The sequence below is a fragment of the Miniopterus schreibersii genome (assembly GCF_964146895.1).
Source record: "Miniopterus schreibersii genome assembly, chromosome: 17".
Classification (NCBI taxonomy): Eukaryota; Metazoa; Chordata; class Mammalia; order Chiroptera; family Miniopteridae; genus Miniopterus; species Miniopterus schreibersii.
In genome coordinates this window covers 44,285,094-44,303,307 of record NC_138117.1, presented here as the reverse complement: position 1 = coordinate 44,303,307, position 18,214 = coordinate 44,285,094, and the positions used below count along the sequence as shown (strand labels likewise).

Genomic DNA, 18,214 nt, shown 5'->3' with positions numbered 1-18,214 from the left:
GCTGAGCTGGGGAGCCAGAGGGTGCCCGAGGCCGAGGCCGGCGCCGGGGCGACGGGACACCTAGACTCTCAGTTGTACATTTTCCATTTCGGAATTTTCAGTTCCAAGTATAAAACTTAATTTCTCCCCAGCTTTTATATATATATATTTTTAGAGTTGAGTTTTTATTTATTAAAAAAGCCCAGCCCTGCAGAGGCCCGGGTACCCTGGGGGTGTGTCCTCAGTCGGGTGGTCTTTGGGCCCGGGTGGGGCGACCTGGTCACAGACTCTTGCTCAGACGCATGGACTGGAGAGGTGACAACTCTGTGAATAAAGTACATGTGGAAACCTGAGAGCATGGTCGCCGCCTGTTCCTTCCGCAGCTGCAGGCGTCCGGGCAGCGGCCGGCCGGTGGCTGGCACACGGGCACCTGGGTCGACGGGCCCGGGGCGCGGCGGTGGGGGTTGGGGAGGCAGGGGGGCGGTTGAGGCTCTGACCCTGGGCCCTCCGTGGCCACCTGGGTAACGGACTTGACCCTGAAAACCCAGAGGGACTGCGGGGGGCGGAGCTCTTTCCCACCCCGCCCCACCCCACCCCGCGTAGGCTTCCGGACAGTGTCCGCCTCGGCTCCGGTCAGCGCCTGGAGGGACGCGACTCCGCCGGGGCCGAGCGGGCCTCCTGGGGCCGGGGGGAGCCAGGCACGTGCGGGCGCCCGCCTGCACCCCCACCGCACCCGACCGCAGGCCGGGTCGCCCCCACAGGCCCAGAAAAGGAAGAGCGTCCGGCCCGCGCCGCGAACGGGAGGCCCAGCTGCCGGGCCGGCGGCCGCCGGAACCCAAGCGCGAGGCCTCGGCCGCAGGGGGGCGCGTGTTCGCGCAGCGCCGCCGCCGCGTGACCCGCCGGCCGTTTCCGGCGCGGGAGAAGGATGCGGCCGCCGTGCGGGGCGCTCCGGGCTTGGGCCCTGCGCTTGGCGCGGTGCCCGGGGGCCCGGGCCTGCGGTGGCGGTGGGGGCGCTTCCTACACTCAGGGCCAAAGCCCGGAGCCCCGCACGCGCGAGTACTTCTACTACGTGGACCACCAGGGCCAGGTGGGCCGGGGCCGCGCGCGGGCGGGGGGGCCGCGGGCGGGCGGGGGGCCTCGGCTCGGGCGGCGGTCCCCAGCCGCCCGCCCCGCACCTGGCTGCGCCTCGCGCGCTCTGCACCCCGTCCTCTCCCACCCGTGGGCCCCCGGCCGCCCGCCTGCTTTGGAAGCCCGGGGGCAGCCTGCACGGCCCGGAGCGAGCAAGTCAGGCGCCTCTGCGGAGGAGGTGGCGCCTCGGATTGGAAACCTGAGGCTACAGGCGCGGGAAAGGCCGCTTCTGTGAACCTGTCCTGGAAGCGCGGCCCGGGGTGCGGGACAGGTGGGGGAAGGCAGGAGGGCCCGGGTTCACCTGCTGCGCGCTTCTCTGCGCACCGCCGACGAGCAAAGCGAGCAGACACGGGCCGGCCCGCCCCGACCTTCCCGCCGCGGGGGGCTCCCACCTGGGACTCAGGGACCACCGCCCGTCCCTCTGTCTACAGCTTTTCCTGGATGACTCCAAAATGAAGAACTTCATCACCTGCTTCAAAGGTACTTCTGCGCCCTCCTCTCCCACCTTCCTTCTCCCTTCGGGGAAGCCCTTGGAGGGCCCCGCCCCCGCCCGGGGACTGGGCATCCTGAGCTCAAGAGCCCGGCTCTGTGGAGTGAAGTCTGGGCGGCCCTCCCCTTGGCGTGGCCCAGGGTGAAGCGTTTGCCTCAGGGACAGGGCCTGGCCGGTAAGCAGCCCGTGTCCTTCGCCTCCCCAGACCCGCAGTTCCTCGTCACCTTCTTCTCCCGCCTGAGACCCAACCGCAGCGGGCGCTACGAGGCCTCCTTCCCCTTCCTTTCTCCCTGCGGCAGGGAGCGCAACTTCCTGCGCTGCGAGGATCGGCCCGTGGTCTTTACGCACCTGCTGGCCGCGGGCCCCGGGACCCCGCGCCTCTCCTACTGCGGCGGCGGCGAGGCGCTGGCCGTGCCCTTCGAGCCGCAGCGCCTGCTGCCCTCGGCCGCCAACGGGCGCCTCTACCACCCCGCGCCCGAGCGCGCCGGCGGCGTAGGTCTGGTGCGCTCGGCCTTGGCCTTTGAGCTCAGCGCCTGCTTTGAGTACGCGCCCGGCGCGTCCGCGCTGCCCTCCCACGTGCGCTGGCAGGGCCAACGCCTCGCGCTCACCATGGACCTGGCGCCGCTTTTGCTCGCGGGCCCCCCGCCCTGAGCCTCAGGCGGGAGGCCGCGGGCCCCCGGGGCCCCTCCCGCGCCGTCCGCCGGGTCGCTGCGCACGCGCCACCTGGAGAGCACGCGGGCCGCTTGCGCGGCGGAGCCACTTGGGCCCCGCCCTGCCCGGCGCTGTCCGAGGTGCTGCGAAAGCCGGTCCCGGGCCAACGGTGGGAAGGGCCAGGGTCACGGGCCCTTCTGCTCCCTCCCGACGTCCGGCCCGAGGCGTCCTCTGGTTCCGCCCCGCTCGCCACGGCTGGACCGGGCGACCGGCGGGAGGTGCGGGGCTCCAGTGCGCGTGCGCGAGCGCCACCCCTCCCCCGCCCGGCGCTGCTCCGCGGGCCTGGGCGCTGCGGGCTCGGCGGGGGAGCCGCGCCGCGGGAGCGTCAGGTGAGGGGGCGCCCCACCCAAGGTCAGCGGGCGTGGGGCGGGATCTGGGCCTGACGGGCGCGCCCCGAGAAGGACGTGCGCCCTGGCGGGACGAGGCCGCGTCCCGATCCCCCCGGGACTGACCCATGCTCGAGGGGACGCAGGGGACGCCATGGGGCACCCAGATGCCCGGCTGGGTTTTCGCACCGCGCCAGAGGGGTTCGCAGGGCTTCCTTCTCCCCCCAGTCCCCGCGCGGTGGGCGGGGTGCCCTGGAGGCAGCGTCGGCCATCTCGCAGCCTTCGCGCGGCGCCCCGCCCCCTGCCGGCGCGGGCAGGGATTGTCCGCTGGGTGGGAGGGTTTGCGGGGGCCTCCCCGCTCCCCCCCCCCCCCGCGCCCACCCTGCCTCCGACACAGAGCCGCGTCGGGGGTGCCCGCGTGAGCAGCAGCGCCCCGAGCCCTGCGGAGGAAGCCGAGCACCTTCCCTGCTGGAGAGGCCCTGCCCCTGGAGGCTGGCTGTGGGCGAGCCCTTTTCTCAAGGGGATGAATGCCAGGGGCCCAGAGAAATCCCTGTTTATTGGGGTTTGCAAACATCCTGAGACACCAGGGAGCTGCCTCTGTCTGGGCCAAAGCTATTCCATTAAAATTTTTGCTGTGCTGACCTCATCTCTAGTGACTGTAAATAATCGTGAGTTACACTTTACGGCAAGATATAAACAGCAAGGCCACTGGTTCCTTTCTACATGACTCGCTTTTATTTTTTTACTCCTCACCTGAGGACTTGTCTTCCACTGCTTTTCAGAGAGAGTGGAAGGGAGGGGGGAGGGACATCGACTGGTTGCCTCCTGCACCTGCCCCAACCAGGGCTGAGGATCGAGCCTGCAGCCAAGGTGAGTGCCCTTGGCTGCTGGAATCGAACCCAGGACCCTTCCGTCTGAGGGCCAGTGCTCTAACCACTGAGCCAAGCCAGCTGGGGCTACATGACTCACTCTTGATAGTAGGAGACCTGGTGAACAGGGGTGTTTAGAGCTGGTACCATTAGAGGTAGAACTTGAGGTTGGGTGATAGCCAGCCCTCAGCCCTGCCATCCCTGGTTGGCTTCTCAGCCCAGGTCCCCACCTTTAAAACTGGACTTGTGCCTGGAACTAGACCCAGGCCTTCCCATCTCTCTAGGATCACAGTTGCATGTGTATAAATCCCCAACACACTGCACACTTCACTTCGGTCCAGAGTGACTGTTAAAACGACACAAGAAACCCAGTTGGTTTCCCAAGGCCCCATTTCATACCCCAACCATACCAGGGCCCCACTGATCCCCACAGAGACACCTTTTAAGGAGCCAGCAGGGAGAACACAGGCCCATAGCTTCTGCGATGTCCTTCCCTACTGTTTGCCGCCTCATCCCATTCTCCCGAAAGTCCCCTGTGAACAAGCCCTCATTCCAGTAAGCTGTTCCACCCACCCACCTCCAGGGCAGGAGTGGGGGAGGACACAACAGTGCCTTCATTTTTCTGTGGCTGTTGACTCCCCTAAGACCAGTTCTGCCATTGTCTCCCATCAAGTGGCAACAGGTGAATTGTCCTATCAAGTGACCTTTTTCTGGGGGCACAAAAGGGACCTCTGCTCTGGGCTCTGTGCCTTATAAGGTCTCATGCCAGTCCCCAGAGTGAGGAATCCACATATACAAGGGGCCGTGTCTGCTCTTCCCTTTCTGGCCCCTGCTTGGGGAACTGGGCCCTGGACTTCACAATTCACATGCTCTCAAGCCCATACCACTGTACCTTGCATAGCCTCTTGCACCCTAGGTCCAAAGAGTGGCTGGTTCTGAGGGTGTAGAGGGCGGCACTACCCAGACACCCACAAGCCTGAGTAAGAAGCCTCACAGTACCAGGCAGAGATGGGACGGGAAGAAAAGGCGCTTGGTGGGGTGGGCTGAGCTCTCCCCATGTGGCCTGTGTGCAACAGAGAGGACAACAGAAATTCTAAAATGGAACCTGATGCCCCAAACCCTTGACTGTTTTGTTAAGGAAGAAAATGTTTTATCAGTTTCTTAAATTGATTTATCACTTTTCAAACATTAGACATCGTGTGAGCTTCCATCCATGCTCTTCGCTGGCTCTCAAGTGTTAGGGGAAGGCCTTGCCAGACTGTTTGAGGAGGCGCATCCCACCTGGGGTGAAGTTGGTGAGGCTGCCGCTTTGGTCTGCAGCCAGTCCTGCAGGAGATGGCCCCAGGGGCCCCAGCACTGCTGCTGCTGTCGCTGCTCTGTCTGCCCAGTCTCCGGCCCCGAGCTGCCGGCTGCCCGGCTGCCTGCCGCTGCTACAGCACCACAGTGGAGTGTGGGGCCCTGCAGCTGCACGTTGTCCCACCCGGAATCCCGCCCGGGACACAGGTGGGAACCGTGTGGGGCTGCAGGTCAGAAGTGCCCTAGAAAGGAGGGAAAGGGTGTATGAGCTGCTCAGTGGGAAGATGGGGACCCTAGGTTGGAGGGACATGCCCTCAGTGGGGTAAACACCTGTCTGCCCTCCCTCCCTCTGGCCTGCAGACCCTGTTCCTACAGGACAACAGCATTGCGCACCTGGAGCTGGGCATCCTGGCACCACTTGCCGCCCTTCGCAGTCTCTACCTACATAACAACAGCCTTCGTGCCCTGGAGCCAGGCACCTTTCGCAAACAGCCACGCCTGCTGGAGCTCGCACTCACAGGCAACCGGCTTCGAGGCCTGCGCCTCGGTGCTTTTGCAGGCCTGGCCCAGCTGCGCGTACTCTACCTGGCTGGTAACCAGCTGGTGCAGCTGCTGGATTTCACCTTCCTGCATGTGCCGGTGAGGGGGTGCGGGGGAAAAAGGGCACGGGGGCTCCTAGACTTCCAGCTGCTCTGCCGGGCTGGAGTAGTGAAGGGGACAAACGTCATCCGGCCTAGCCTGGTAAGGAGACATGTCCACCAGGGCCCCTTTCCCTGATAATCTGCTGTCCTTGCTTCAGCGACTGCAGGAGCTGCACCTGCAGGAAAACAGCATTGAGCTGCTGGAGGACCAGGCCCTGGCCGGGCTCTCCTCACTGGCACTGCTGGACCTCAGTAGGAACCAGCTGGGCACCATCAGCCGCGAGACTCTGCAGCCCCTAGCCAGCCTGCAGGTCCTACGCCTCACAGGTACTTCTTTCTAGAGCAAGGGATATCTTCTCTGGCTAAAGTGCTGGCAGTAGGGAGGGAGTAGGCCCAGATGTGGAGGGGCCTCCAATGGCAGTGGCTCTGAGCTGCAGACCCTTGGGCAGCACTCTGAAGGGCAACACAACCACCAGCAGCCATGACAGAATGCTGCTAGGAATGGGGGTGCAGGCAGGGGCACAGTTCAGGGACTTTTGTAAGGAAGATAGAAAAGGTTTAAGTCCCTAAACAAATTAGGCACAGTTGAGAGGCTTGTACACTTTGGGGCCACCAGAGGGCGGGCTGGCAGAAACTGCAAAGATGAGGCCAGGATTGGGGGCATTTCCAGATGACACCTGAGAGATAAGTTCTGACAAGATTTGCAAGGTTTTAGTGGTGGTGAGGTGTCTATGTGGACATCAGGGTTTTCCCAAAATAGTGGGACTTGTTGCAGAGACACTTCAGAGGGACAGGGGTCAGGGAAGAGTCTGCCTCCACTCTAGGGAACCTGGGGTCAGAAAAGGGGTGGTAGGGGCCCCTGACTGCGGGAGGTGGTGAAGGGGCTCCTGCTCTGGCCAACAGAATCCCAGGGCTGTGGTCTGCGGCTGCCCTGAGCTCCCTGCCCACTGCTACTCTGTCCACAGAGAATCCATGGCGCTGTGACTGTGCCCTGCACTGGCTGGGAGCTTGGATCAAGGAGGGGGGGCAGAGGTTGCTCAGCTCCAGGGACAAGAAGATCATGTGTGCAGAGCCCCCACGCCTGGCACACCAGAGTCTTCTGGACGTATCTGGCAGTAGCCTTATCTGCATCCCGCCTTCTGTGCACGTTGAGCCGCTGGAGGTCATAGCCAACCTGGGTGAGGATCTGCGGGTCGCCTGCCAGGCTTCCGGCTATCCGCAGCCCCTGGTAACCTGGAGAAAGGTAGCCCAGCCTCGCGAGGGACCTCGGGCCCAGGCCCCGCCAGAAGGCGGGGTGCCAGGCCCAGGCGAGCAGGGGGCCTCCGACATGGGCAGCGGCATGCTCTTCCTCACCAACATCACCCTGGCTCACGCCGGCAAGTACGAGTGCGAGGCCTCCAACGCCGGCGGCGCCGCCCGTATGCCCTTCCAGCTCCTGGTCAACTTGTCCCAGCAGCAGCAGCTACAGCTGGAGCCCCTGCCACACCCGGCCGCCGGCCCGGTCAGCCACTTGCCCCTACACGAGGCGAGCAGCATGGCTTTCCGCGCCCTGGGCCTGGCCACGCAGACGGCCGTCGCGGCGGCCATCGCGCTCCTTGCGCTCACGGCGCTGCTGCTGGCCGCCCTCATCTGTCGCCGGCGCCGCAGGCGGAAAAAGGCTCCGGGGCCGCCGGGAGAGGGCGCGCTGTTCGTCAACGACTACTCCGACGGGCCCTGCACCTTCGCGCAGCTTGAGGAGCTCCGCGACGAGCGGGGCCACGAGATGTTCGTCATCGACCGCTCCAAGCCGCTCTTCGCCGAGAGCGTGGCGCCCGGGCCACCCCCGCAGCCGTCCGCTGCCTATGAGATCCACTGCTGAGGGGGGGGACGCAGACGACGCGGGCCCCGCGGATTGGCCTGTGGGGGAATCCCCTCGCACATGCTCCGCGCGGTCAGTAAAGGGTGGAAGCTGAGCAGTATCAGGAGAGCCGTGTGTGAGGTCTGGGGGTTCCGAGGGTGGGGTAGAGCGCAGGCACCTGAGGCCCTGCAGACATAAGTCCTGGGGTGCAAACATTGGATGGCCAGGGAGGCTCCCGACACCCCCATTGAGATCTTCCTTTAAAGACCCCTCCCAGAATCACTCCAAACTCCAGGTCTGCAGGGCCTGAGGCAAGCCCTGCAGCCTAAAAGTGCTGTGGAAATGCCCAGACGGGCTGCGATGATGCTGGGAATGCCCAGGTGAGGGAGAGCAGACTGGAAGACAGCTGTCACCCAGGGACAACACACTCTGACCAATTAGGACAGAAAAACAGCCACAAATTTAAGTTCCAAACACACTGCACATTTGTACCATAATGACATCCTCTGGCCCCAAAGCTCAGCCAACAGTCAGTCTCCTGGGTGCTAGGGCAGGGAAAATCATGACAGGCCCAAGTGCAGGAGGCCCCAACCCTCCTTGAACCAGGCCACTGCCCCAGTAGTCTGCTCTTGAGAGGGGCCCGGAGAGAACACCCTCTCAGCTTAGAGATGGGCCCCAAGGAACATTCTGAAGAGGACCAGGATACCAGAGGGTAGCCAAGTGCAGCCTAACCAAGCAGGGCTGGGCAGGCCTGGAATCCAAACCTTAGGCCCAAACACAGGTGGGCAGTCAGGGGAGCAGGTGCAGGGCAAACTGCACAGGGCACTGCACAATGTGCAGGAAGGTTCAAGGGGCAAGAAAATCAGACACCATTGCCTTTGTTTTCAGGCTTCTAGCAGGGTCCCAGCCAAGGTTCTGCCTACCCAGGAGGGGAAGGGCTATCCAGCAGCCCTGGACTCTGGGACAGCCTGTTTCTCACGCAGAGCCCAGAGATTACAAACTGAAATAGTCTGCAGCCAACCGCCCATAGATATCCGTGGTCCAGACCACATGGGCACGGCCTGAGGCCAGCAGAAGCTGGTGCAACTCAGCCTCCACACGGGCAAATTTCTCCTCATTGATGGAGGCCTCCAGCAGAACAGAGGCAGGTGGCGGCCAGGGCAGGCCTTCATAGCAGTCCACAGGGAAGGGGTGTACCACCGTGCGCAGCTCAGCCTGGGCTGCAGAGTCCCGCAGGAGTTCCTTGAGGCCCACCATGGACAGTGGATTACCATAGAGGCCGAGGTAGCGGAGGCTGGCACAGCGGGTCAACACAGGGAGTGTGGCCAGCAGCTGGGTATCAGCAAGCTGGCATTCAGTCAGCTCGAGGTGCAGCAGCGTAGCTGCTGCTGCCTGCAGCAGACCCTGAAAGGGCTCCAGCTGGCTGCCAGACAGGTCGTTGCCACTCAGGTCCAACTTCTTAAGATGGATAGCATGGGGGCTCCGTGCCAGGAAGCGCAGATCCTCAGGCAGCAGAGCACAGAAAGCCAGCTCCAGGCTCTCCAGGGGGCTCTGCAGGGTGCTGCAGGGAAAACAAAGGGTCATGAACAGGCAAGGCCAGGGGAGGGGGAGGGGAGAACAGTAGTGGGGCCCACTCACCTGAGCAGCTGGTCCAGTCGCCCTGAAAGGAGAGAGGAGCCCATACTGAGCTCCCGCAGACGGGTAAAGCGGCCCATCTGAGCCAGGAAGTAGCGGAAGTTGTCCTCGCCATCAACGGAGGGCTGTCGCGAGTCCCCGTGCACATAGTGCAGCCGAAGGCTGGCCAAGTGCTGAAAGCGGGCCACATGTGGGATAATGACAGACAGGCCACGCAGGCCCAAGTTGTTGAAGCGCAGGTCCACGCGGCGCAGGCAGCCCGCATCCAGAAGCTGCAGCAGGGCCACAGTGTTCCGCATGGGCAGGTCCTCAGCCCGCAGGTCCCGGCAGCAGAGCCGCAGTGGGCTGCCTGCACTGCTACGGAGGGCCTCCCGCAGGAACGCATAAGAGGCTCGGTTCACCCGAAGGTCCACACGCACCTCCACAGGAACGGGGGCTAGCCCAGGCTCCACAGTCCCACCCTGCTGCTGTGCGATGCATGTGCGTGCCACAGCTGCTGTGCAGTCCCACATGCTCATGGTGCCAGGGTCCTGCTCCACACCGTCGTCCAGGAGGCCCGTCATGTCCAGCACCCGCAGTGCATGCTTCCTGGGAGCATGGGTGGGCTGAGGCAGGTGACATGGGGCAGAGCCCACACCCACTCCCAGCCACCTTGGGGCAGAAGCAACATGCCTGTTCCTCCACTGAGCTCTTACACCAGCCTAAAACCTCTTGGGGGCCCCTCTTTGCACCTCCCAAGCCTGAGGGCCCCTTGGGTGAGCCCATACCTGCAGAAGGGCTGCGTGCCGGCCTCAGCCTCTGGGGTGTGGAGCCGGGCTGTGAGCCCCAGGATCACAGCCTGCATGCTCTCTGTGCTGGGCCGCTCCTGCAGTAGGGCCCGGCTGCAATGGGCACACTCCTGCAACAGCTGCTGGAAGCTGAGCAAGGGGAAGGGCCACGTGTGCACCAGTTCTCGCAGCACAACAGTCTTCTTGTCCATGAAGGCCACCTTGAACAGCAGGGGGAAGAGCTCTCGTGGCAGAAGGGGCAGAGCCTGGCAGGCTGCGGGCTGGCATTGGAGCACCTGACGTGTGCTCAAGAACACAAGTGTGTGCATGGCGTTGGGCCAGGCAGGAGGCCACCTGCAGAGAAGGGACCTTCAGCAGGGAGGACAGACCCCAGGCTATCACCTGCCACAGACTCCTCCACACACTGGTAGCGGCAAAGCCCAGCACAATGCCTGCCAGAGCCAGCACTTGGTGGGACCACAGCTCTGAAGAGCAAGTGCTAGGTGCCTAGCAATGTGCTAAGTGGAATGTAAGGGGGGGGGGTCAAGGCCACCCCCTAGTTTCCACCCTCCAGAACAAGGGGGCCTCTTCAGGGACACAAAGCCATCAAGCAGCACACAATAGCATGGCCCCAGGGAAGACCCACCAGCTTTTGACAGCTGTTGCCTGCAGGGCCCCCCACCCATACTTCAGGCCTCCCAAATCACAAAGCCTCTTTTTAGAGATCCTCCCTCAAAAGTAAAATAAAGTTCTAGCCCCTCCTCCTTCACAAGCACTAGAGAGGTGGGATCCTAGGGAGAGGGCCTGGAAACTGCATCACAGTTCCCTCCCCCACCCTCCTCAGAGGATCTTGCAGGCTGCCCCTGGGTCCTTGACACAGCAGAGAGGAGCTGGAAGCACAGATGCACCTCAATAAACACCGGGGGAGGTATAAAGGACCGGGACCCAGGAACAGAATCCAGATGGCCTGAGTAACCCAAGCCCTGGACATGACCCCCAGTCCTAACTTCTATGCCCAGAAGTGTCACTAGGAATCCCCTGGAAAGCAGCCCTTACCCACGGAGGCCTTATTACCTTCTAAACATCTCCCTCCCTGAAGAACTGCATTAAGAAACCATGTCTCAAACCCATGGAGTTCAGAAGGCCCAGGCCAGAAATTGCTCAAATGGATAGAGGCAGCTGCCAAAAGGGCGTCCAAGCTGACAAGAGGCACAAAGAAGATGCCTGAGGCCACAGAAACCTGAGCGTCAGCTCCGCTGCTGAATCAGAGCACTTCATCCCCAAACCGCCTCCTGGTCGTCGCGCTCAAAACAGACGAGAACTACGGACTAGCCTTCCCCGGCTGGGGCTGCAGCCCAGCGACGAGCTGGGGAAGGGGGACATCTGGCCCCAGACCTCAGGCATCACATAAGCCCTAAGCACAGTGGTTCCTGAGGAGCCCTGGACGCCGAGCCTCGGCCTCGCTCTGCCTGTGGACAAATCTCGCGAGGACGATTCATACCTCGCTGTGACAGGACTGACCAACCGAGCACCTGTCACGAGAGGAAACGAAAGCAGCCAGTGTGGTCACCGGGGGAGGAGCCTCTGTGCGGTGGCTGCCACCCCCTCCGGCCGGCCCGCAGCTCCCAGCGCTTCTCCAAGTCGCCCCCGCAGCTCCTCCCGGCCTTGGGGGAGGCGCTCAACCCGACGCTCTCCTCCTCCCGGTGCGTCGCCCCCGCGCCCGCGGCCGCTCAGCCCGGCGCGAGGATCCCGCTCCTTCCCCGCCCCACAGCTACACCGCCTGGGCTCCCGCGCCCGTTTCGCGCGGCCGGGAGTGGGCGCCGCCCCGCTCGGTCCCCAGCCGGCGGCCCGCGCTCACCCGCCCAGCGGCCGTCTCCACCTCCGACAGCCCCGCCGAGCGCCGAGCGCCGCGCCCCGCCCAGCGCGCCGCGATGACGTTGTCGCCCCCCATTGGCCGCCCCTCCAGGGCCCCGCGGATTGGCTGCCGCGGCCAGGCGGTGGCTCCGACGCCCCACCTCCGACCGCGCCGAGAGCCACCATTGGCTGCCGGCCGGCGCTGCCTCGGGGCGGGAGATACGCGGGGCGCGCGGGGCGCGCGGCGCGGGGCGCTCGGCGCGGAGCCCGCCGGGCCGGCGCGCGCCATGGAGCGGCTGCGGGACGTGCGGGCGCAGCTGCAGGCGTGGGAACGCGCGTTCTGGCGGCAGCGCGGGCGGCGGCCGGTCCAGGTACTGGGCGCCCGGGGCTGGGAGGCTGAGGGGGCTGCCCTCGGCTGACGCGCTCCCTTCACAGGAGGACGTGGAAGCGGCGCCCAAGGAGACCCGCGGTGAGCTCGCGGGCGCGGGAAGAGGCGAGGGCCGAGGGAGCCGAGCGGGACCCGCCGAACCCTGAGCACTGCCCCGTCCCTGCCCCTAGCACTCTACCGCGAGTACCGCGCCCTGAAGGAGGCCCTGGGCCAGGCCGGTGACGTCGGGCCCCGCGTCCCCCTGCAGTCGCTGCCGGAGGCAGCAGAGGAGGTACCCTGATCGCGATACCCTACCTTGCGGCTTAGTTTTCTGCGTGGCGGAGCCAAGAGGAGTCGTGGCCAAGCCTCCGTGGGGCACAGAATTTGGGAGGAGGGCTGGGCGGAGGAGGGCCCGGTCCCCCTCCAGGTGTCTGAGGGTCTGGGGAGGGGGGCAGGAGACACCTCTGTCCCCCACACCAGCCTTTCCGTCCGTACTGTCTCCTGCAGATGCCGGAGCCTAGCTGCTGGGGGTCCCATCTGAATCGGGCTGCAACCCAGAGTCCCCACCCTCCTCCAGGGCCGAGCCCCAGTGGGTCTGTGCGGGACTATGCGAAGAGGCTTAAGGCAAACCTACAGGGCGCCGTGCGGGTGAGCAGCAAGGTGGTTCAGGCCGGGTCCAGGTTTGCCCTGGCCCAGGGGCAGGATCACCAGGCACCCCTCCACGCACATGCACGTGCTTGCACTAGCGCACACACCCCTCCAGCACTAACCAGGCCACAGCTTCTGAAAGGAGATCAGGGCCAGTTTCTGCTCTCAGTTTCCTTTCTATTCCAGCCTCATTGAGGGTGGGGTTAGGGGGACTCTGACAGGTTCCAGAGTCTGTGGCAGCCCAGAGCCTGAGTTCCTGCTTGCTTGCCTGTCTCCCCCTCCCAGGCTGGGCCAGACCTGGGCCCAATACCACGGCCTCCACGAAGACCCTCACCCAAGGTGCCTTCCCTGGGGCCATCATCTGCAGGGACTGCCCCTGTGTCTCCTAAAGAAGTCAGTGAGATACCCCCCCAGCTTCCCAGGCCCCAGCTGAGGCCAGGCCGACTCCAGCAGCTGCAGGAATCCTTGAGCCTGCGGCTGGGCTCCCTAGATCCTGGCTGGCTGCAGCGGTGTCACAATGGGACCCTAGATTTTCTGGGGACTTCTAAGGTCTGCCAGCCTGTCCTGGGTACAGAGGAGCCACAACCCCTGACTTTAGGTGTCCCATCTGTCCTTGGCCCCAGCACAGGCCCTGAGGCACCTTTACAGGGCCCAGAGGCTCCAACTCTAGTGGTGGCTGGAGTCAGTGCAGGGAGCCCCCTACTGGGCAGCAGTCAAGGCAAGAAGCAGAGACGGAGTGCAGAGCCAAAGGGGACCTCTGCACAGATCCAGCAGCACAGTGACGAAGCAGGTGCCCCGCTGGAGGGAGCCAGGGCTGGAGTGCATGCAAAAGATTGTCCAGGGGAGCCCATGCAGTCACAGCCCCTCACCAGCCCCCCAGCCCCCAGGTAATACAATTTGGGTCTCCTTGAGTTGGGCTAGGGTGTGGAGGGCTATGGGCAAGGCCCACCTGTATGTCCATTCTAGGCCAGCTGTTTGGGACAGGGGTAATTATGTTCGGCTCAACCTGAAGCAGAAACGCTGTGTTCGGGGCCCAGCCCTGCGTGGCAGACTCCTCCGAAAGCAGGTGAGATAGTGGAAGGCGCTTCCCTCATCCCTCCTGCCCCTCGCCTTGTGACCCTCCTTTGTGCCCCACCCCAGGCATGGAAACAGAAGTGGAGAAAGAAAGTGGAATATTTGAGGGGTAGGCAACCCAGAGCCACAGTCAAGGATTCTTGCTTCCAATGTGGGCAACTTGGCCACTGGGCATCGCAGTGCCCCAGACCAGGTAAGGCCTCTGTCCTGGATAGTGTGTTGGGCCAACATTGCTTGGAAAGGGTATTGTGTTCTTTGGGGTGCGGCCAGTTTGGCTTAAGCAAAAGGCCCTCCTCTAACTCCCTACCCCAGGCCCAAAACCTACCCTGGCCCCCAAGAAGGAGGGTGACAAAGATGAAGATGACATGCAAATGCTGCTCACATTGGAGGAAGTGGCTCAGAGGACGGATACTGCCTACCGCCAGCTCCCTGGTGAGCAGAGAGATAGCCACCCGCCTTCTTGCTGGAATGATGCGAGCCTAGCCTAGAGCTTCCACACCACCCTCTCTTGTCTGCCCCCAGCAAGTACGGAAGATACAGAGCCTGCTGGGTCTGAGTTGCTGGCTCCCATGGAGGGGCCTGTGCCTGGCGCACCCTGCCCGCCCCCAACTGTGCCACCACTCTACTGCCGGGGGCCCTTGGGGCAGGTGGCAGGTGAGCAGATGCCTACCAGCCTAAAACCTTTACTGAAAGGTGGGGGCAACTCTGGGCCACACCAACCAACACCTGTGTTCATAGAGACGCCAGCTGAGGTGTTTCAGGCCTTGGAGCAGTTGGGGCACCGAGCCTTCCGCCCTGGGCAGGAGCACGTGGTCATGCGAATCCTGTCTGGTGAGCATGGCTGCCAGGGGGAGTGAGGCGGAGCTGAGGCCAGGCCACAGAGCAGCACTGCTGACCTCGGTCCTACCTAGGCATGTCCACACTGCTGGTGCTGCCTACCGGTGCTGGCAAATCCCTGTGTTACCAACTCCCTGCGCTGCTCTATGCCCGGCGAAGCCCATGTCTCACTCTGGTCATCTCTCCTCTGCTGTCCCTCATGGACGACCAGGTGTGTGGACAGAACCCTCAGACATGAGTGGAAGGCAGGCACCGGCACCCACAGCTTTTCTGTTCCCTTGGGCCGCTTCTTACTCTACCTCAGAGCCGTGAGGGTCCCAACAGTTCTCAGACCACCAGCTCGGTCCACAGTCCTCAGCCTGGCAGTGGCCTGAGGGCAGGAGGAACATGGCTCTCCAGATCCTCCCCTAAAAGGAGTAGTGGGGGAGGGAGACATCCCCAATGGGGCCTGTCCCTAGTGCTCCTGAGCCCAGGCCCAGAGGCAGCTCTGAACTCTTAGTTCTAGGACCCAGGGTTAGTGTATTTTCTCAGAAGACTTCGGGTGGATACAGCGGTAGCTGTCCAGCTGAGTGACTTGGAGAGGCGTCTGGGGAAGGGTCAGGGCTAGATTACCTTCAACAGGCTATGCTCCTGTATCTGCAGCTGTCTGGCCTGCCCTCAGGCCTGAAGGCTGCCTGCTTGCACTCAGGCATGACCAGGAAGCAGCGAGATTCTGCCCTGCAGAAGGTGAGGGGCCTCACTGGTCAAGACCCTTGGGGGTGGCAGGCAGGGCCCTTGGCGGTGGTCCTGACCTTGCTATCCACAGGCTCGGGCAGCCCAGGTGCATGTGCTGATGCTGTCACCTGAGGCACTGGTTGGAGCTGGGGCCGGGGGCCCTGCCTGCCTCGCTCAGCTGCCCCCGGTGGCCTTTGTCTGTGTTGACGAAGCCCACTGCCTCTCTCAGTGGTCCCACAACTTCCGGCCCTGCTACCTACGCATCTGCAAGGTGAGCCTTGTCCTGGATATAGATGAGCAGGTAAGGGAGGTGGGGTGGGCATCCTCACTGCCCCACTCCTGCACAGGTGCTGCGGGAACGCCTCGGTGTACACTGCTTTCTGGGTCTCACGGCCACAGCCACACACAGCACCGCTCTTGATGTGGCCCAGCACCTAGGCATCGCCAAGGAGGCTGTACTCAGGGGACCAGTCACCATCCCTACCAACCTGCACCTCTCCGTGTCTATGGACAGGGACCCAGACCAAGTAGGTGTGCACACACCTGGTAGAGGTTTTGTCTTTCAAATACCTGCATTGACTACTATCTCTCACCAGGCTCTGGTGACACTGCTGCAGAGTGACCGTTTCCGCTCCCTGGACTCAGTCATCGTCTACTGCAACAGACGGAAGGACACTGAGCGTGTCTCCGCTCTGCTCCGTACCTGCCTGCCTCAGGCCAGGGCTCTGGGGCCTGGAGGTGAGGCTAGGGCAGGGCTGTGCCCACAGACTTGCCCAGGCATGCACCCCACCAACCATCTGTCTTCCATGCAGGCCAAGCCCTGGAGGCCGTGGCTGAAGCCTATCATGCCGGCATGTGCAGCCGGGAGCGGCGGCGGGTACAGCAGGCCTTTATGGAGGGCCGGCTGCGGGTGGTGGTAGCCACAGTGGCCTTTGGGATGGGACTGGACCGGCCAGATGTGCGGGCTGTGCTGCACCTGGGGCTGCCCCCGAGCTTCGAGAGCTACGTGCAGGCTGTGGGCCGGGCCGGGCGTGATGGGCAGCCTGCACACTGCCACCTCTTTCTGCAGCCGCAGGTTGGTGCCTACCAACTTGAGCTCCCTCCACCCCTCCCAGTGCCATGGCTGCACATTCACAGCTGTCCTGCTGCAGGGCGAGGACCTTTGGGAGCTGCGTAGACACGTGCATGCCAATGCCACCGACTTCCTTGCTGTGAAAAAGCTGGTACAGCGTGCATTCCCGCCCTGCACCTGCTCCCGGCCGCTGTCGGAACAGGAGGGAGGCGAGAGACAGGAGAGGTGCTCGTCCACACAACCCAGCTGTGAGCAAACAGCCCGGTGCCCAGGCCACAAGCGGGCACTCCCAGTGCAGCTAACAGTGCAGGCTTTGGACATGCCTGAGGAGGGTAAGGAACTGGGGCAGGTGTTGGGGTCACCTCATAGCCCCATGTTCTCTGAGTCCAGCTCTTCCCCTAGTCATTGAGACCCTGCTATGCTACTTGGAGCTGCACCCACAGCACTGGTTAGAGTTGCTGGCACCCACCTATACCCACTGCCGCCTGCGATGCCCTGGGGGACTCACCCAGCTCCAGGCCCTGGCCCACAGGTGAACACACATCCTACCCCAGAATGGTGACAGGGACAGAGGACCTGGGCTGCCAATCACTCTTCCCTTTCCCTGGCATAGGTGTCCCCCCCTGGCTGTATGCTTGGCCCAGCAGCTGCCTGAGAACACAGGTCGGGGAAGCAGCTCTGTGGAGTTTGACATGGTCGAGCTGGTGGACTCCATGGGCTGGGAACTGGCCCCCGTGCAGAATGCCCTCCACCAACTGCAGTGGGACCCAGAGCCCAGGACAGGTGTGCCCTACTCCTGGCCCTGTATGCCACCTGCCTGCCAACCTGCCCATCTAACAGGCTTTCTGGCAGGTGTGCGTCAGGGCACAGGGGTGCTGGTGGAGTTCAGTGAGCTGGCCTTCTACCTGCACAGCCCCGGGGACCTGTCGGCCCAGGAGAAAGACCAGATCTGTGACTTCCTATATGGCCGAGTGCAGGCCAGAGAGCAGGAGGCCCTGGCCTGCCTGCACCTTGTGTTCCAGGCCTTTCACAGGTGCCAGAGAGGGTGGGCATAGTGTGGTTCCCCACCCCCCACCCCAGAGGGTGCCTCTGACGAGCTCATCCCACCCCAGCGTAGCCTTCCCCAGCTGTGGGCCATGCCTGGAGCAGCCGGACGAGGACTGCAGCGCCCGACTAAAGGCCCTGCTCAGCCACTACTTTGAGAAAGAGGGCCCAGGGGGCAAGGAAGAAGCACAAGGTCCAGAGCCAGGGCAGGCTGAGGTGAGTGCTAGCCCCTCCTGGTCCTGGGACAAGATTAGGCAGCCACATGCACACACACTTGCCTCCTGCCCTGCACCCAGGCCCTGTGGAGTGGGGTACCCTGGAAACTCAGGTGGTTCTGACATGCTTCCACCCTCAGCTCCAGGACTGGGAGGACCAGATCCGCAGGGACATCCGCCACTTCCTATCCTCGTGGCCAGAGCAGCAGTTCTCCGGCAGGGCTGTGGCCCGCATATTCCACGGCATTGGTGAGGGCCTTGGAGGCTCGGTCTCAACACAGGCATGGGCAAGGGGCTGGACCCAGGTGACAGTCTTCAGGGCCTTTTCCTCCATTCCACCACAGGAAGCCCCTGCTTTCCAGCCCAGGTGTATGGGAGGGACCGGCGCTTCTGGAGGAAGTACCTGCACCTGAGCTTCCACGCCCTGATAAACTTGGCCACAGAGGAGATCCTGCTGTGGGGCCGTTGACCACCTTGCCTCAGACAGGCCCTGTGCCCCATGTCAGACACAAATGTGAACAGGGGTGTATCATAGCATGGAGAATGGCAGGTGTAAGGCAAAGACGGGGATATCAGTGACCAGGACAGTGACTGACCACCTTGGGCAAAGCCCACTGCCAGGAATGTGGGCACAAGGAGGCCCCCAAAATACAGAATAAAAGATGCTTGCCCTGGCTGGTGTGGCTCAATTGGTTGGGCATCATCCCATG

General features: G+C 63.3%; 4 protein-coding genes across 9 annotated transcripts; 3 read left to right on the top strand and 1 right to left on the bottom strand.

Annotated features, from left to right (window-relative positions):
• Positions 1 to 599: 599 nt before the first annotated feature.
• On the top strand, positions 600 to 3,279 carry LOC308547089 (UPF0598 protein C8orf82). The gene is made up of 3 exons (XM_081116829.1): positions 600 to 1,066; positions 1,539 to 1,587; positions 1,803 to 3,279. The coding sequence occupies exons 1-3, from the start codon at positions 905 to 907 to the stop codon at positions 2,246 to 2,248; spliced, it is 657 nt and encodes a 218-aa protein (XP_080972955.1). The 5' UTR covers positions 600 to 904; the 3' UTR covers positions 2,249 to 3,279.
• LRRC24 (leucine rich repeat containing 24) lies at positions 2,330 to 7,397 on the top strand. Of its 4 annotated transcripts, none has more exons than XM_081116827.1 (5): positions 2,330 to 2,637; positions 4,824 to 5,006; positions 5,160 to 5,438; positions 5,599 to 5,767; positions 6,406 to 7,397. In XM_081116827.1, exons 2-5 carry the CDS (start codon positions 4,839 to 4,841, stop codon positions 7,296 to 7,298), a joined length of 1,509 nt encoding a protein of 502 aa, XP_080972953.1. In that variant the 5' UTR covers positions 2,330 to 2,637; positions 4,824 to 4,838; the 3' UTR covers positions 7,299 to 7,397. The 4 variants fall into 4 exon arrangements, with proteins under 4 accessions (XP_080972953.1, XP_080972951.1, XP_080972952.1 ...); XM_081116825.1 differs by having other exon boundaries at positions 2,343 to 2,637; positions 4,696 to 5,006; XM_081116826.1 differs by lacking the exon at positions 2,330 to 2,637 and having other exon boundaries at positions 4,696 to 5,006; positions 5,608 to 5,767; positions 6,406 to 7,396.
• LRRC14 (leucine rich repeat containing 14) lies at positions 7,392 to 11,622 on the bottom strand. Of its 3 annotated transcripts, none has more exons than XM_081116814.1 (5): positions 11,538 to 11,607; positions 10,754 to 11,211; positions 9,680 to 10,033; positions 8,916 to 9,500; positions 7,716 to 8,838 (listed from the first exon to the last, which is right to left on the bottom strand). In XM_081116814.1, exons 2-5 carry the CDS (start codon positions 10,762 to 10,764, stop codon positions 8,271 to 8,273), a joined length of 1,518 nt encoding a protein of 505 aa, XP_080972940.1. In that variant the 5' UTR covers positions 10,765 to 11,211; positions 11,538 to 11,607; the 3' UTR covers positions 7,716 to 8,270. The 3 variants fall into 3 exon arrangements, with proteins under 3 accessions (XP_080972941.1, XP_080972940.1, XP_080972942.1); XM_081116816.1 differs by having other exon boundaries at positions 11,181 to 11,211; positions 11,538 to 11,593; XM_081116815.1 differs by lacking the exon at positions 10,754 to 11,211 and having other exon boundaries at positions 7,392 to 8,838; positions 11,538 to 11,622.
• Positions 11,623 to 11,769: 147 nt separating this feature from the next.
• Positions 11,770 to 18,178, top strand: RECQL4 (RecQ like helicase 4). The gene is made up of 23 exons (XM_081116813.1): positions 11,770 to 11,904; positions 11,969 to 12,002; positions 12,092 to 12,192; positions 12,408 to 12,548; positions 12,834 to 13,435; positions 13,515 to 13,614; positions 13,689 to 13,815; positions 13,935 to 14,054; positions 14,145 to 14,276; positions 14,361 to 14,453; positions 14,534 to 14,670; positions 15,102 to 15,185; positions 15,265 to 15,444; positions 15,521 to 15,700; positions 15,770 to 15,911; positions 15,986 to 16,248; positions 16,325 to 16,577; positions 16,648 to 16,777; positions 16,859 to 17,028; positions 17,098 to 17,278; positions 17,358 to 17,505; positions 17,645 to 17,753; positions 17,849 to 18,178. Exons 1-23 carry the CDS (start codon positions 11,821 to 11,823, stop codon positions 17,971 to 17,973), a joined length of 3,636 nt encoding a protein of 1,211 aa, XP_080972939.1. The 5' UTR covers positions 11,770 to 11,820; the 3' UTR covers positions 17,974 to 18,178.
• The last annotated feature ends 36 nt before the right edge of the window (positions 18,179 to 18,214 follow it).